The sequence below is a fragment of the Lithobates pipiens genome, unplaced genomic scaffold, assembly GCF_037356315.1.
Source record: "Lithobates pipiens isolate NorthernLeopardFrog02 unplaced genomic scaffold, aLitPip1_a1.2 Scaffold_18, whole genome shotgun sequence".
In the NCBI taxonomy this organism is placed as follows: Eukaryota; Metazoa; Chordata; class Amphibia; order Anura; family Ranidae; genus Lithobates; species Lithobates pipiens.
In genome coordinates, this window is record NW_027507758.1 from 574,671,177 (window position 1) to 574,689,752 (window position 18,576).

The window sequence follows — 18,576 nt, forward strand, 5'->3', positions numbered from 1 at the left end:
CGATTCTGCTGCGGGCCAAAAAAAGGGTCCCGTGCGAATTTGCGGCGGGTGCGGCGGGTGTGGCGGGTGCGGCGGGTGCGGCGAATGGCTGAACTCGAATCGCACAGAGATCGGATGTGATTTGCACTGCAGTGCGGTGCGAATCACATTCGTTCTCATAAACCGCTGCAATGTGAACCCAGCCTTAGTGACACTGGCGACGGGGGGTGATCACGGGGTTAAACCTTTATTGGGGGGGTTAGGGGGGTACATTAGAACTAAAGGGGGCTAACCCTAACTGCCCTAACAGTTATTACAGTCACAAATGACACCAATGCAAAAAAAAAAAAAAATGACATTGGTGTCACTGTGACTGGGGGGCAGGGGTAATTGGGGGGGTGATCGGGGGGTAAAGGGGGGGTGTGAGTGTGCCTGGCATGTTCTACTGTGTGTGGGATGTGTTGGTGCAACTCACTGATCCGCTCTCCTCCGTGTCGGAACGAAAAATACCGACACGGAGGAGAGAATACATCACTTCCTCTCCTGTGTTTACATTACAGGAGAGGAAGTGATGTCACCGGGGATTTCCATTCGTCGGGAGCGATCGCGAGGGGGTGGCCATGAATGAATGGCCGTCCCCTCGTCCGGGATCGCTCCCGAACGAAAACCGACCGCCGCAGGCACCGGGCGGGGGCCCGATCGGGCCCCCGACCCGCGGGAGGCAAATCACGTACATGTATGTGCTTATGCCTGCCCGTGCCATTCTGCCGACGTACATCGGCGTGCGGCGGTCGGCAAGTGGTTAATTGAACAAGCTGAAGTTAGAAGCTGATTGGCTACCACGCAGAGCTGCACCAGATTCTGAGTGCTCCAGTTTTAGTAAATTGACCCCACCCTGGCAATTGATAGTTCTGTCTCAATTGGCATAGATCCCAACTTTTCCTAATTTTAAACAAAATCCCTCTGTCCCTCTTTCCTCTTTAGTTGTCCCTCTTTCTGGGCCTAGAGGTATAGCCCTTGTTAAACAGTGTATTATTTAGCTATTACAACTACCGTATATACTCGAGTATAGGCCGACCCGAATATAAGCCGAGGCCCCCAATTTACCCCCCAAAAAACTGGCAAACTTATTGACTCGTGTATAAGCCGAGGGTGAGACATGCCTGTCCATCCCTGTGTGTGTGTCCGTCCATCCCTGTGTGTCCGTCCATCCCTGTGTGTCCGTCCATCCCTGTGTGTCCGTCCATCCATCCCTGTGTGTGTGTGTGTCCATCCATCCATCCATCCCTGTGTGTGTGTGTCTCCATCCATCCATCCATCCATCCCTGTGTGTGTGTGTCTCCATCCATCCATCCATCCATCCATCCATCCATCCCTGTGTGTGTGTGTCTCCATCCATCCATCCATCCATCCCTGTGTGTGTGTGTATCCATCCATCCCTGTGTGTGTGTGTGTGTGTGTGTGTGTCTCCATCCATCCATCCATCCGTGTGTGTGTGTCTCCATCCGTGTGTGTGTGTGTGTGTGTGTGTGTGTGTGTGTGTGTGTGTGTGTGTGTGTGTGTGTGTGTGTCCAGCCTACCTGTGTCCCGAGCCTTTGTCCCGAGCCTCCGTCCCGTGTCGTGCCTTGCCTTCGTCCCGTCCCGTCCCGTCCCGTCCCGTCCTGTCCTGTCCCGTGCCGTGCCTTGCCTTGCCTCCGTCCCGTGCCCTCTTCGTCGGCGGCCATTGTAAAATTCAAAAGCCGCGCCTCCTCCTTCGCCTGTGATAGGCGGAACACTGAATTTCCCAGCAGGCTGTGTTCCGCCTATCACGGACGTCGTATCATCCTCGTCCGTAGTACGAGGATGAGACGACGCCCGTGATAGGCGGAACACACGGTACAATTTTTGGCAGGGGATTGTCTGTTGACAGACTGTTGTCCTAAAATCTAAAGCCCCATACACAGTATCAGTTTTTTCTGCTGAGTTTTTCCTTCAGATTTACCAAAACCATGTAGTGCAAGGGCCTGCCTGATTGCATACAAATTGAAACTCCTAAGGTTTGACCTCATATTATATGGTTTTGGTAAATCTGAAGGAAAAACTCAGCAGAAAAACTGATAGTGTGTATGGGGCTTTACTGTTATTACGCTCCTACTGACAATTGTTGTCCAACTTTCTGCCAACAAATGTTGGATGGCAGGCTAGTAAATTTTCGATGGGCAACGGTTTGTTGTCAGATTTTCGTATGGTCAGTAAACAAATCCGTCAAACAAAAGTCGAAAGTACAAACACGAATACTCAAACACAAAATTAGCAGAAGGGGCCCAAAGGGTGGCTCTCAAGAGCTGAAATTCCTCGTAGTACATCACTACGTTCGTGTTTGTGGCACAATTGTGTAACATTAGTATGCAAGACAAGATCCTGGCACACGCCCTTTTGGCAAAAATCAGTTGGCCAACAATCGTACCGTGTGTACGAGTCTTAAGTGTTGTGGTAGGGCTGTGTCCTTTGCCTGGATACAAAGAGGTCCCTTTTCACATCTCAGAAAGTTGGGAGATATGAATTTCCCTTGTATGTTACTAGTGTGACAAGTTAGAAAAAGTGACCATGGACACTCACTGGACGCCTTCGCTGCCATTGTGCTATGTAGAGGGTGTCCAGTTTGCCCCTGTGCCTTTAAGGAGGAATGGGTTCTCTCCAGGCATACCTGTCTAATCTATCCATTGTTGTATATGTGCTTCTACTATGGAAGCTCTCAAAATTATAGCATTAGGACTGCTGATAGTACTGGGGTGCCTTGTTGAGGCCTCCGCAGCTTACACATGTATTTGCAAATGTGTGCAAACTAAACCCCTGTTTTTAACATGAACTGTGGGAATTTTTCTTTGTTGTTTGACATGCGTCACCCTTCCATGTGTTCCTTGCTGTTAAGGCAGTTAAAGGTCTGGTCATTTGACTTTTTTGTACCGTTGACAAAGTGACCATATTTAGGCACACTGTTTGCATTTGGGGACACTTGCCCACACCTGCACCACTCTCCAATTGGGACCAGGACCTGTTTCCATGCAGTCGCTGCATCTCAATAGACAGGAATGGGACTGCTTGTATGTGGATACAGGGACACCTGTGCAACTAGCTTGGGCAAACACAGCCCTATACCCTGAATGTACAAGTCCATGAGAATGAAGCCTAACAGTAAATCAAAAATATTATTGTTTACAATAAGGCATCAAGATAATATTAAATGATAACTTCACCTTTGTTTAAAAAAAATATATATATAGCAAATAAAGAAAAATAAAGCATATAAAATTGCTACACGTCCATTTGGAAAATAAATTTTATTAAAAATGATCTTTCCTTTCCAATCTGTAGCCACTGCAATTTTTTCTAAAATTAAATGGAATTTGGCAACCTGGAGGCATTCTGTAAACCATTAGTGTACAGAACAACCCCAGATATATCATGCCCTGCTTGTGCGATTGGCTCCCTGATTTCCCCAGAAGACTGTGCTAAGATAAAAGGCAGTTTTTAGGCACCCCCTGCTATAGGAATTTTAGTTTTGGTGAGATACTCCCCAAAAGTTAATCACCTCTAAAGGGATGCAGACACTGCATCTGAATTGTGCACCAGGTGATTATAATGAACCAGACTCTTCCACTCTGAATTAGTATGCACTCAGTCAGGTGAAACAAAGCTATTTTTTCACAGCAACAAAACTTAGGAATGAATCAGCTTCAAAGTTTGTTAAAATCCCTACAATGTACATTACAAGGGGATTGATTTTTTAACAAAAAAATTGTTACTCTTTAACCACTACAGCCCCGGACCAATAAACACCTTAAGGACCAGAGGTCTTTTTACAATTTCGCACTGCGCTGCTTTAACTGGTAATTGCGCAGTCATGCAATATTGCACCCAAACGAAATTTGCGTCCTTTTCTTCCCACAAATAGAGCTTTCTTTTGATGGTATTTGATTGCCTCTGCGATTTTTATTTTTTGCGATATAAATGGAAAAAGAGCGAAAATTTTGAAAAAAAATGATATTTTCTTCTTTTTGTTATAAGAAAAATCTAATAAACTAAATTTTAGTCATACATTGAGGGCAAAATTTATTCAGCCACATGTCTTTAGTAAAAAAAATGTCAATAAGCGTATATTTTTTGGTTTGCGCAAAAGTTATAGCGTCTACAAACTAGAGTACATTTTCTGGAATTTACACAGCTTTTAATTTATGACTGCCTAGCTCATTTCTTGAGGTGCTAAAATGGCAGGGCAGTACAACCCCCCCCCAAATGATCCCATTTTGGAAAGTAGACACCCCAAGGAAACTGCTGATGGGTATGTTGAGCCCATTGAATATTTATTTTTTTTGTCCTAAGGGATTGAATAATGACAAAAAAAAATAAAAAATTTACAAAAAGTTGTCACTAAATTATATATTGCTCACACATGCCATAGTTATATGTGGAATTGCACCCCAAAATATATTCCGCTACTTCTCCCGAGTACGGGGATACCACATATGTGGGACTTTTTGGGAGTCTAGTCGCGCACGGCACCACGAAAACCAATCACCACCTTCAGGATTTCTAAGGGTGCAAATTTTTGATTTCACCCCTCACTACCTATCACAGTTTCGAAGGCCATAAAATGCCAAAATAGCACAAAACCCCCCAAAATGACCCCATTTTGAAAAGTAGACACCCCAAGCTATTTACTGAGAGGCATGTTGAGTCCATGGAATATTTTATATTTTGCCACAAGTTGCGGGAATATTACAAACTTTTTTTTTTTGCACAAAGTTGGCACTAAATGATATATTGCTCACACATGCTATGGGCATATGTGAAATGACACCCCAAAATACATTCTGCTGCTTCTCCTGAGTACAGGGATACCACATGTGTGGGACTTTTTGGGAGCCTAGCCGCGTACGGGACCCCGAAATCCAAGCACCGCCTTCAGGATTTCTAAGGGCATACATTTTTCATTTTACTCCTCACTACCTATCACTACCTATCACAGTTTTGAAGGCCATAAAATGCCAAGATGGCACAAACCCCCCCCAAATGACCCCATTTTGGAAAGTAGACACCCCAAGCTATTTGCTGAGGGCCATGTTGAGACCATTGAATATTTTTTTTTTGTCCCAAGGGATTGAATAATGACAAAAAATAAAAAAAACATTTTTTTTTACAAAAAGTTGTCACTAAATGATATATTGCTCACACATGCCATGGTTATATGTGGAATTGCACCCCAAAATATATTCAGCTTCTTCTCCCGAGTATGGGGATACCACATGTGTGGGACTTTTTGGGAGTCTAGTCGCGCACGGCACCCCGAAAACCAATCACCACCTTCAGGATTTCTGAGGCCGCGTAAACACGGGCGGACTGTTCGCTCAACTTTGTCCGCTGAACAGTGTTTCAGCGGACAGTCCGCTCGTGTGTGGGCTTCAGCGGACAGTTTCAGCGGACAGTCTGACGAACAAAGTTTTTCGGAATTTCCGTAAAACTGTCCGCTGAAACTTGGTTTGAGCGGACAGTCCGCTCGTGTGTAGCCTTTTTCGGCAAACTAAGTCTCGCGCATGCTCAGAAAGAATTTACACGGCGAAGGTTGCATTGCAGTGTATCGGACACCGAATTTCTCGTCCCGTCGTACGTGCCGTTCACGTCATCGCGCAAGTTTTCAGTGGACTGTTCGTTCGTCGTGTGTGGTCAAGTCCGCTCATGCTAATTTTGAGCGGACTGTTTGTCAAACTGTTTGACGAACAAAGTTGGGCGAACAGTCCGCCAGTGTGTACGCGGCCTAAGGGTGCAAATTTTTGATTTCACCCCTCACTACCTATCACAGTTTCGAAGGCCATAAAATGCCAAAATAGCACAAAACCCCCCAAAATGACCCCATTTTGGAAAGTAGACACCCCAAGCTATTTACTGAGAGGCATGTTGAGTCCATGGAATATTTTATATTTTGCCACAAGTTGCGGGAATATTACAAACTTTTTTTTTTGCACAAAGTTGTCACTAAATGATATATCGCTCACACATGCTATGGGCATATGTGAAATGACACCCCAAAATACATTCTGCTGCTTCTCCTGAGTACAGGGATACCACATATGTGGGACTTTTTTGGAGCCTAGCCGTGTACGGGACCCCGAAATCCAAGCACCGCCTTCAGGATTTCTAAGGGCATACATTTTTTATTTTACTCCTCACTACCTATCACTACCTATCACAGTTTTGAAGGCCATAAAATGCCAAGATGGCACAAAACCCCCCCAAATGACCCCATTTTGGAAAGTAGACACCCCAAGCTATTTGCTGAGGGGCATGTTGAGACCATTGAATATTTTTTTTTTGTTCCAAGGGATTGAATAATGACAAAAAATAAAAATATTTATTTTTTTTACAAAAAGTTGTCACTAAATTATATATTGCTCACACATGCCATGGTTATATGTGGAATTGCACCCCAAAATAAATTTTGCTGCTTCTCCTGAGTACGGGGATACCACATGTGTGGGACTTTTTGGGAGCCTAGCTGCGTACGGGGCCCCAAAAACCAATCGCCACCTTCTGGATTTCTAAGGGCGCAAATTTTTTATTTCACTCCTCACTACCTATTACAGTTTCGAAGGCCATAAAATGCCAAAATAGCACAAAACCCCCCCAAATTACCCCATTTTGGAAAGTAGACACCCCAAGCTATTTACTGAGAGTCATGTTGTCTGAACGAAAAAAAAGAGATTGATCGGTGGGTATGCCCACCATTAGAATACCTCCCTTCATCCACCCACTTCTAATGATGGACATACATGCACCATTTATATATGCCGAAGCATGGGGGCATCCTCCCGCAAAAAAGTTATGTCGCGTACATACGTTCAAACTTTTCCATGGGCAAGCCCTCCGTCTGAATTTTGACTGTATGTACGCGGCATTAGGAGCAAAATCGCTCCTCCACCCCTTATGCCCCCATGCTTCGGCATATATGCTCTTTTTTAACTGTGGTGGTGAAATCACCTCCTACAGCACTGGAGTCACGGCTTTATGTATCGTGGGAGCAAACGCTGTTGCTGTCAAGATAAATAAATCCGCGCTGCAGCTGAATGGCGTACCTGCTAAGCAAATTATGGTTAACGTTAAAACAAAGTAACATCACAGTAAAACCTTACCATACCATACCTGCAAAGCAAATGCCAAAAAATCCAGTAAAAAATAAAACATTTTTTAACACAACCTGTGCCTAAAATATATATATGCCGAAGCATGGGGGCATCCTCCCGCAAAAAAGTTATGCCGCGTACATACGTTCAAACTTTTCCACGGGCAAGCCCTCCGTCGGAATTTTGACCGTATGTACGCGGCATTAGGAGCAAAATCGCTCCTCCACCCCTTCTGCCCCCATGCTTCGGCATATATGCTCTTTTTTAACTGTGGTGGTGAAATCACCTCCTACAGCACTGGAGTCACGGCTTTATGTATCGTGGGAGCAAACGCTGTTGCTGTCAAGATAAATAAATCCGCGCTGCAGCTGAATGGCGTACCTGCTAAGCAAATTATGGTTAACGTTAAAACAAAGTAACATCCCAGTATAACAGTAAAACCTTACCATACCATACCTGCAAAGCAATTGCCAAAAAAAAACAGTAAAAAATAAAACATTTTTTAACACAACCTGTGCCTAAAATATATATATGCCGAAGCATGGGGGCATCCTCCGGCAAAAAAGTTATGCCGCGTACATACGTTCAAACTTTTCCACGGGCAAGCCCTCCGTCGGAATTTTGACCGTATGTAGGCGGCATTAGGAGCAAAATCGCTCCTCCACCCCTTATGCCCCCATGCTTCGGCATATATGCTCTTTTTTAACTGTGGGGGTGAAATCACCTCCTACAGCACTGGAGTCGCAGCTTTATGTATCGTGGGAGCAAACGCTGTTGCTGTCAAGATAAATAAATGCACGCTGCAGCTGAATGGCGTACCTGAAAACATGAAAAATGGTTAACAATAACACAGTAAACAGTAAAGTATAAAAAATTAGAGAGAGAGAGAGAGAACAATAAAACGACAAGTATTTTTGGTTTTTATATTTTATTTATTTTTTGTTTTTTTTTATTTTACTTTTATTTTTTTTATTTTTATACACTTTTTTTTGAACTGTAAACTGTAACAACTGTAACGGTTCGGGTCTCTCAAAATGCGATGGCATCTTGGGAGACTCTGTGTTAGTGTGCCTAGCCTGTGAAATGCTGTACCCTACGCTAATACTTCACTAGTGTGTGGTAGCGTTCAAAACACTCACCCTGACAAAGACCAGGATTGCCAGGACAGCGTGGACAATAACAACGGGTGTCACGCCTAAATCCGCGCTTGGTACAGACACAACATCTTTTTTGGGGGGCTCGTTGGGTAGGGGTACTCGGGAGGACATAAGAAAAATGCCTCTCATGCAGCCAGCTTACTGCATTTGGTTGGGAATGGTGAGGTGCAGAACTGTCTGGATACAGAAGCTCTGTGACAACCTCTCTTTGGAAGAAAAGAAAGGTTAAAGTCCCGCCTGAAGTTTTGTATAGCACAAAAGCATTCAGCAAAGCCAATTGAAATAAGTAAGCAGACACTTTTTTGTACCAGCGTCTGGCCTTACGGGAAGCTAGATACGGCGCCAACAACTGGTCATTGAGGTCCACCCCTCCCATATTTTTGTTATATTTGTGGACACAGAGGGGTTTCTCCACAATACCAGTCGCCGTAGAAATTTGGACCGTCGTGTCTGCATGAAGGGAGGTAAGAACGAAAACATTCTTATTATCCCTCCACTTCATAGCAAGCAAATTATTACACCGATAGCAGGCTCTCTCCCCCAGCCTAAGACGGGAATCTACAAGCCGCTGGGGAAAGCCCCGGCGATTAGGTCGCACGGTGCCACATGCTCCAATCTGATAATCAAATAAATGACTAAACAGTGGCACGCTGGTGTAATAGTTGTCCACGTACAAGTGGTACCCCTTTCCGAATAAGGGTGACACCAATTTCCACACTATCTTGCCAGTGCTTCCTATGTAATCAGGGCAGTTCTCCGGCTCTACGTAACTATCTTTACCCTCATAAACCATAAAGCTCCATGCATAGCCTGTGGCCCTGTCACAGCACTTATAGAGCTTGACCCCGTATCTGGTACGCTTGTTGGGAATGTACTGTTTGAATGACAAGCGACCAGTAAACTTAACCAGGGACTCATCAACGCAGACAACTTTTTGGGGAGTAAACAAGTCTGCAAAACGTTGGTTGAAGTGGTTTATGGGGGGCCGAATTTTGTAGAGCCGATCGTATTCAGGGTCTCCACGTGGACGACAAAGTTCATTGTCACTGAAGTGCATGAACCGCAAGATCTGCTCGTATCGTTTCCTGGACATGGAGTTAGAGAACACGGGCATGTGGTCAGTCGGATGCGTGGACCAATAAGCCCGCAACGTCATGAATTTATGTGTGCCCATGTTGAGGGAAAGGCCCAGAAAGGTCTTAAATTCGGAAACCGTAACTGGTTTCCAATCTCTGGCAAGAGACGGCAACTGGGGATTAGCGGCGATGTGTTGACCAGCATATAAATTGTTTTGGTCCACAATAGATCTATAGAGATCTTCCGTGAAATACAGAGAATAAAAATCGAGTGGCGTAAAATCATCTGTATCCACCTGAATACCGGGTTGGGCAGTGAATGGGGGAAGTACTGGTGCTGCAGAAGTGGTGGGCACCCAATCAGGATTGGCGAATTCTGCAGGAAGGGCACTATGGGAACGACGGGCCTGTCTTCCTCTTCTTGGTGGCAGCGGGACACTACTTGTGCTTGCCACCTCGCCAGCTTGAACTGCACTTATGGGACTTGCCACGTCACCACGTGATACTGCAGTGCTGGATGTACGTCCAGGGTGTACTAGGCCGCTGGTGCTTGCCAGTTCACCAAAAGGATGAGCGGCGCTAGTACTGGCTCTATACTCCATACGAGGGACTTGCGGTTCCTGCACCTCAACAACATCAGAAGATCGGGGTCGGGTACGCCTGACGTTAGCAGGGACCTCTTCTTCGTCGTCAGAGCTATCTGACATGGAGGCGCTGTCCTCTACAGGTTCGTATTCTGAGCCTGAATCTGACAGATCAGTGTCTTCCTCTTCACTATCTGTCATGCTCAGAAACGTGTAGGCCTCTTCACTAGTGTACCTTCGCTTTGCCATTTTGGGCTCTAAATTTAGGGGTACAGTAGTGAGACTCACAGGTAAAAAAGCACCTAGCCTGTCAGCGACTGTATAAAACGCTACAAAAAAAACTGTTAGCGATCGCAGGGATCAGGCCTGACTCTGCGAACGCTGCAGTTATGTGTGTTGTGTTTTGTAAGTGACAGTGATCCATCGATACTGCACTTGGGTGGGCTGGGCTGGGCTGGGCAGAGGGGCAAAACGCAGGTGCTAGCAGGTATCTGGATTGATCCTGCTAACAATGCGTTTTTTTAGAACCCTAAATTGCTGGGCATGCTAGTATAGATCTGATCAGATCAGATATTGATCTGTTCGGATACTATACCACTAAGGGAGGTGTATGCTTTGCGCGTGGGTGTTAGCGGTACTGGCACTAACCTAGCACTGCCTGGGGCGACGCAGACCCTTTCTGACCCTAAAACCAAATTTATATCACCCGCCGGGTGATCAGGGGGTTAAACCTTTATTAGGTAATAAATGGCGGGTGCCCCGATGCTATAAAAAGTGAACTACCTAACCAGCGTCACCCGTAACACTTATACGGTGATCACTGGTGAAAGGGTTAACTAAGGGCAATCAGGGGTTAAAACCTTTATTGGGTATTTATATGGGGGTACCTGAAGCTTTATAAAAACCTGACGGGGAACCTAAATAACTAAATAACTAACTGGCTAACCAGCGTCACCAGTGACACTTATGCAGCGATCGCTGGTGAAAGGGTTAACTCTAGGGGCAATCAAGGGGTTAAAACCTTTATTAGGTTATATATCGGGGTACCTAACGCTATAAAAACCTGGCGTTGAACCTAAAAAAAAAACTAGCTTCCTAGCGGGACCAGTGACACTATTGCAGCGATCAGAAAAACGATCGCTTAGTGACACTGGTAAAAGGGGGTGAAAGGGTTAACTGGGAGGGCAATCAAGGGGTTAAACCTTTATTAGGGGGGGTAGGGGGCTACCCTGGACCTAAAGGGGCCTAACACTAGCTGCCCTGACACTTTTTACAGTCACAACTGACACTAAATATAGTGATCAATAAATAAATGAACACTGCATTAGTGACACTGTGACTGGGGGGGGGCGGGGGGCCGATCGGGGGGGTGATCGGGGGGTGACTGGGGTGAAATGTGTGCCTATGTGTACCTATGTGTCAGTGGACTGTTGGTGCACTTACTTGTGTGTCTTCACTCCGCGCTGTCCGGTCAAAAAGACTGCCACGAGGAGTGTGACATCACTTCCTCCTCCTGTGTTTACATTTTCACAGGGGAGGAAGTTCGTCACTGGCCAGGAGCGATCGAGAGGGGATGGCCAGAAACCAACGGCCATCCCCTCATCACGGATCGCTCCGGGAGCGAACGGGACCGCCGTATCCAGCGGGAGGGGGTCCGATCGGACCCCCCACCCGCTGGAAGGCAGGCACGTACAGTTACATGCTTGTGCCTGCCTGTGCCATTGTAATGACGTACAATGGCTATACGGCGGTCCTTAAGTGGTTAATGCTTTAAACTAAAAATAGACCTCACTCAGATCCCAACTCAGCAGGCAGTGGTTGCAGACCAGAAAAGCTCCCGTCTTCTATAAGTAAGGCTCCTGCAGTCACTCAGGTTGCTTTATGATGCTACTGTTTGCCCAGAATGAAAGCCCCTTGAGCTCTGGTGAAAAGGAGCCTTAACTGATGGCAGCACTGTACCTTATGGTGGACAGTACCATATAATGCAAATAGGCATATAATGCAAATAGGTTTGATGTTGCCCGTTCATGATTGGCTACTATGACATGGTTTGCAGGGGTTGAGTCTGAGCTCTAATCAGTGCTACGCAGAGGCAAATCATCACTGACCTGAAAGGCTGATTGAGCCTATAAGTAAATGAATATAGTGGGACAAGGTGCAGGGTCAAGTGACTTGGGCAGCAAAGCACCACTCCCAGTGGTCGTGGTGCCCTAGCCCAAATTCTATCCCTGTGCACAACATTAATTAGACTTGATGGACTGTCTCTAAACTTCTGGAAAACTAACCAACCCCTCTCCCCTTCTCTTTCCCTGATTTCCTCTCCCCTCTCCCCCTTTTTTTTACTCATTCACTTTCTAAAATAGAATATGCTCCAAAACAATACCACCGACAAAAATCAATCTGTGTTTCAGGGTACTTATATTATCCCATCACTGACAACTGTTCTGCGAGATGAAACTTACTTTGAGAGACCGGAAGAGTTTTATCCTCAGCATTTTCTAACTGCCGATGGACAGTTCTTACGAAATGAAGCTTTTATGCCTTTCTCAGCAGGTAATATATTTATACAGTATGTAAACACTTTTAGAGCTATGAAGTTAAGTTAGATATGTGAGTAGGGCACCATCTTTCTTAAATGACTAATATACTATGTCTGTGAGACTATGACCCATTTTTTTTTTTAAAATAAAAAATTTACTTTTTGGTCTGTTTATAAAAAAAAAATGTGTAAATGTATCAACATTCATGTAAAATCCATGAATATACCATCAGAATGCTTTTAATATAGTTAAAATGTTAGTTTTGATATTTAAATTGTATTATTCAGGGAGAATGTAACATTCTCTATTACCCTAACAATAATCAATCCAAAGAGAAAATAGCATAAGAATGCTTGGACAGACGTGAAAAACGTCTTATGCTGCGTACAAACGAGCTGAATGCCTGACAGAAAAAGTCAGACAGAAGCTTTTCATCGTATATTCCGATCGCGTGTATGCCTCATCAGACTTTTTTTTGAAAATTCTGACGGACCTAGAAATAGAACATGTTCTAAATATTTCCAACGGAACCAATTTCTATCGGGAAAACCACTAGTCTGTATGCTGTTCCGACAGACCAAAAACGATGCATGCTCTGAAGCAAGTACGAGACAGAAGCTATTGGCTACTGTCTATTGAACTTCCTGTTTCTAGTCTCATCATATGTGCTGTACTTCACTGCACTGAGTTTATTCCGATGGTAAAACCGTAATCGTGTGTACAAGGCATTAAACATTAGCCCAACTACATCCAACCAAACATAACATAAAGCAATAGCCTAAGAACTTTCAACAAGAAGAGGAAAAAAAAAAAATAACCCATCAACATTTGACCAAAAATGTCCTAAAACATTTGATTAGTAGAAAAAAAGCCTAAAAACAGATTCAACCTGAAGAGAAAATACCTTAAAAACATTCAATTTTTCCTCATTCACACAACAGTTACAGCTTTATACATTGTGTGAAAACTCCTTAAAACTAATAAGCGAATGTTAGTTAATTCACAAATAATAAATATACTTGCAGTTTCACCTGCAAATAGCTATGCAAGTTTTTATTTTTTTTAGACCCATAAGGTGGATGTGGGAATCCTCCCAATTGCACTATTATATTCTAATAGTGTGTAATGGGGACTATGATTGGGCAAGTGTTGGCACCAAACTGTGCAATTCCCCGCCCCCACTTTTTGGATAAGACAACCACACACCTGCTGTTGAGTTAGACTCTCCACCATTTTGTGTCAATCTTATGGCCTAAAGGCTTGCTTATAACATCCCTGGCCTGAGGTTCTAGTATTTGAGAATAAGTGAATGTCCACGCATAAATTCAGTTTTTGCACTTTACTGTAACTTTCCTGTGACATAGCACATTGACATACTAGCAGAATCTTTGCATGGAATGCAACCTGCAAGGTTAGTTATTTTCTAGCAGTCATTTTACCGCAGAACACAAGTAAAGGTCTTTAAGCCATCTTCCCTTTACACCCCTATCCCTCTTCTTGGGAGAACCACAGCGTTGGGACCACTTATCCATGTATACTATGTCCATAACATTTAGCTTCCATTACCAAGTGACAGGACCCACAAATGAGGGTCGGGGGAATTAAGGTGCTTCCTTTATTATATCATTCTAATGCCCCTTCCATAGCTCTGCCCAGCTGGTCATGTTCCTGGATGGTACACTCCCTCCCAGGATTCACCACTACTCGCATAAAAAGGACTCTAGTTAGGCCTCCATGGCCTTATGTACCCCACTTCAGGATCTGTAGAAGAAAGTCAGGGGAGGCAAGGTGACTACAGCAATTCCTCCCATATTCTGTACCACCTCACCTGGACCTTGCAAAGGATCCTTTGGATTGGCTCTGCATGAGACTACATCTTAGTATCTCTGAGGTGTCTGGCTCCTATGCTCCATCTACCTAGGATTCCTCCAACACTGGCATTTATATGGGCAATAGCCACACCCATGACATCCCTCAGTACAGATTTATTTAAAAGGGAAGCTAATGCCTAATTACAACTTTCCCTTTTCTATGTTATAATGGGATCAGAGACATCTAGTGGTATGCATGTTAACTTGTAACTCCTTTTCTGTCAGAATATGCAGATCAGTGCTATACATATTGGCTGCAGATGCTAATCAAACAGCTTTTTTCCAACAGGTCTTTTCAACCAAGTGGCAGTGGCCACACATGGATCAAAATTTGGCTAGTACCTGCTGAAATTTGAGCCTATTATGGCCACCTTAAACCTTATTTAAGTTGTTTTTTATACCGATTGGTTTGTGTAAGTATAGGTCTTAATTATAGGTTTATCTACCTTTTTATTAGGTAAGAGAAGCTGTGCTGGGGAGAATTTGGCTAAAATGGAGCTGTTCCTCTTCTTTTCAAGACTGCTGCAAAACTTCACCTTCCAGGCTCCTCCTGGCGCTGTTCTGGACCTAACTCCTGCATTAGGAATTACCACGCCTCCTCAGAGTCACATGATCTGTGCTATTCCAAGATCCTAAACAGATTCATCAACTAGTTGGGGTTAATTTACTAAAGAAGTTGAGCATTTACACTTTATGTATTGGGATGTTTTGTGTAGTGCTAGATGGGAGCACACATTGAAAACCTCAGGAACGGGAGAGAAGCTTCATTTTTTAACATGGCAGGCTGCACTCAGGAATTTGGGAGGATTTATTAAAGGATAAGTTCATTAAAAATGAAATTGTCCTTTAAAAAGACCATGTCGCCAACATTAAATTTGTGGTTAGAGGACATTTTAAATAATTTATATGCTTCTTTGTTGTATCTTCCATATGTGCCTGTGCTGGCACAGCTCCTCCTTCCCTTCCCTCACCTCCTTAAATGTCACTTAAAGCGGAGGTCCGCCAAATATATATATTTTTTTTTAAAGTCAGCAGCTACAAATACTGCAGATGCTGACTTTTAAAATAAGGACACTTACCTGTCCAGGGCGCCCACAATGTCAGCACCCAAAGCCGATCTATCCCTTGGCTGTTGGATGCTGCCGTCGCCATCTTTGGTAAAGGAACCAGGAAATGAAGCCTTGCGGCTTCACTTCCTGGTTCCCTAGTGCACATGCGCGAGTCGCGTTGTGCAATCCCTGATGTCTCTGGGACCCGTGTGTCCCAGCAAACAGTGTGGGGGAATGGGAAGAGGTGTAGACTCCCGCGGGAGTCTATGCCTGGAAGTGGGTGCAAATACCTGTCTTAGCCCTTGTACACACAGTCGGAGAATCCGTCGGAATGTGTCCTATCGGACTGTGTTGTCGGATAATCCGACTGTGTGTGGTATGCATCGGACTGATTCCGTCTGAATATCCGTCGGACCCAATTTTCCAACTTGTTGGAAATATTTTCCGACCAACTGGTTCAATCGGACATACTCCAATCATGTGTAGAGAATTTTGATCGGACCAAGTGCCACGCATGCTCAGATCAAATTCCTACATCAAAGCTATTGGCTACTAGCCTAAACGTAGTCCCATCGTAACGAAATTACGTCATCACGTTCTGAATGATCGGATTTTTCAACAACTTAGTCCGACCATGTGTATGCAACAGTTTCGGACAAGATCCAACGGGCAAAATCCAACGGACAAGATCCGACGGATTTGGTTGTCAAAATCTCCGACCGTGTGTACAGGGGCTTAGACAGGTATCTGCACCCCCCCCCCCCCTCCATCCTGAAAGGTGCCAAATGTGACACTGGAGGGGAGAGGGTTCCAAAAAGCGGAAGTTCAATTTTTGTGTGAAACTCCGCTTTAAGTGACAACTCCTAATTGAGGCTGCTGACATCACATCCAAGATGGTGGCCTTCGACTGAAGTCTCAAGGCTCTTGGATGTCTATGCAAAGAAGGCTTTCACAGGTTGAGAACATGAATAAAATACAGTATATTAAATGCTCATATAATCTTATGGGAAGGTTTACTGTCTCTGGGTTGGTCAATATAAGCCCCCTTTCAGATGGGGCGGACTACATCAAGTGGATCCACCTGCTCAACAGGGGATCAGTCCGCTGAACTCGGCTGAGCAGCTGGATGACAGGTCCATGCTCAATCAGCTAGGCAGAGCAGATACAGACACAGCGCTGTCCTCTTTGGGGTGGTCAGAAGGAAATGGACCACGTCTGTTTCCATTCAACTGTCATCCGATCCAACTGTCATTCAATGTTTTTAGTGAACTGGATCGGATACCGGTGGATGACACATATCAGTAGACATCCGCCACTCTATAGAGAGCAGAGGATCAACTGATCAGGTTTGCCTGAAAAACTGACAGGTGGACCCAATAGTTCCATCAGTGTGAAAGGGGCCTAAATGATGAGTCCATAACATGTTTGTAGAAATCTCATTAAAGATTTATTAATCTTAACATTCCCAAAATTATTTAGGTATTGGTAATGCATTTTTCAGACAATATAGTTTATGCTGTAATCATTTACCAGTGGATCCTAAAATTGATTTCTTTAGTATCACTAAATCATTGATAGTATGCTTACTCCTTCTGGCATGTATGCTTGTAGCCCAGAAATGGTTGTCTCCTCTCCTATGCCTATATAATTTCTACAAAGAAAATGCTATTGATTACATCTTGAAATGAAACAAACTTACCTACCAGTATAGGAGATGTGCCAGAAAGTTTCAGAAATTATGGTCTCCATGGCTATCCTCGGGTAACCTAGGCACAACTTTTACTATACTTTCTTGTATGTTTTGCTTATGCTTTATTGTGGCTTATTATACATAAGATGCAGTTATGACATATGTTGACGAGTTAATATATACCCAAAGACACTTTCCTTCTAAAAAATTAAAACCTTGTGGTTTATATAATGGCAATGATAGAGTCTGCATCATAATGATATATTGTATTGATTATCACATTCATATGCATATGTGTACTGTAAATGGAAGAAATTGTATTTGTATATTTTCCTTGTATAAGAAATGTTATAATAAAAATCACTTGATTTAACCTTTTGACCTTCTAGAAGATTTACTCCCCTTCATAACCAGGCCATTTTTTGCTATATGGCAACTAACAACTGCGCATTCTTGCAATGCTGTACATACAGTAAATTACATTTATGTATTTTTTTCTCACAAATAGAGCTTTCTTTTGGTGGTATTTGATCACCACTGGGTTTTTTATTTTTTGCAGTATAAATGAAAAAAAGGCTGCCAATTAAAAAAAAAAAGATACAATATTTTTTACTTTCTGCTATAAAACATATCCAATAAAATTTTCTTTTTTTTTTTTTTATTAAATCTTCATAAATATACTGTAGGCCAATATGTATTTGACTACATGTTTTTGGTAAAAAAAAAATCCCATTAAGTGCATGTTTATTGGTTTGTGCAAAAAGTTATAACATCTACAAACTATGGTATATACAGTGCTCAGCATAAATGGGTACACCCCCTTGAATAGTAAAATTTTAAACAGTATCTCAGTGAACAAAAGAATGATTTCAAATTTTGTAACAAAACTGAGTTTTATAGAACATTTGTTTAGCTCATTACATGAAAGTAAGGTTAATAATTTAACTTAGATTACAAAATCTTCAGTTTCAATCAAATTAGTTGATGCAAAAATGAATATACCCCACAACAAAAACTACTCCATCTAGTATGTTGGATGACCTCCATGCTTTGTAAGTATAGCACCAAGTCTTCTAGGCATGGAATGAACAAGTTGGCGACATATTTCAGCATCTACCCTTTAGAACCTGCATGCTGGATGGAGGGTGATGCTCAACTTGTCTCTTCAGAATTCCCCATAGGTGTTCGATTGGGTTCAGATCAGGAGACCTACTTGGATACTTAATCACTTTCACTCTGTTCTTCTTCAGAAATGCAACAGTGGCCCTAGATATGTGTTCTGGATCATTATAATAAAATAAACTAAAACTTGCGCCAAATGGTGAGTATCAATACTAATGAATGAGTGAGTAAGGTTGAAACTTAGAGGTTACACCGTGGGTCCGCCGTGACCACAATACGCCAATACAGTTTGCCGCTTATTCTCATTTACATGTGGAGCAAGCCTCTTCTGTTGTGCACGGTTGCATATCG

General features: G+C 43.5%; 1 protein-coding gene across 3 annotated transcripts in view; it reads left to right on the forward strand.

Moving 5' to 3' along the window:
- LOC143989051 (cytochrome P450 2K1-like) overlaps positions 1–17,476 on the forward strand; it is an 86,598-nt gene extending 69,122 nt beyond the window's left edge. For all 3 annotated transcript variants that reach the window (XM_077489057.1, XM_077489058.1, XM_077489059.1), the window contains exons 9-10: positions 12,365–12,506; positions 14,822–17,476. In XM_077489057.1, coding sequence (XP_077345183.1) covers positions 12,365–12,506; positions 14,822–15,000 — 321 coding nt within the window. In that variant the 3' untranslated portion in view covers positions 15,001–17,476. The remainder of the gene's footprint in view (positions 1–12,364; positions 12,507–14,821) is intronic.
- Positions 17,477–18,576: the final 1,100 nt, after the last annotated feature.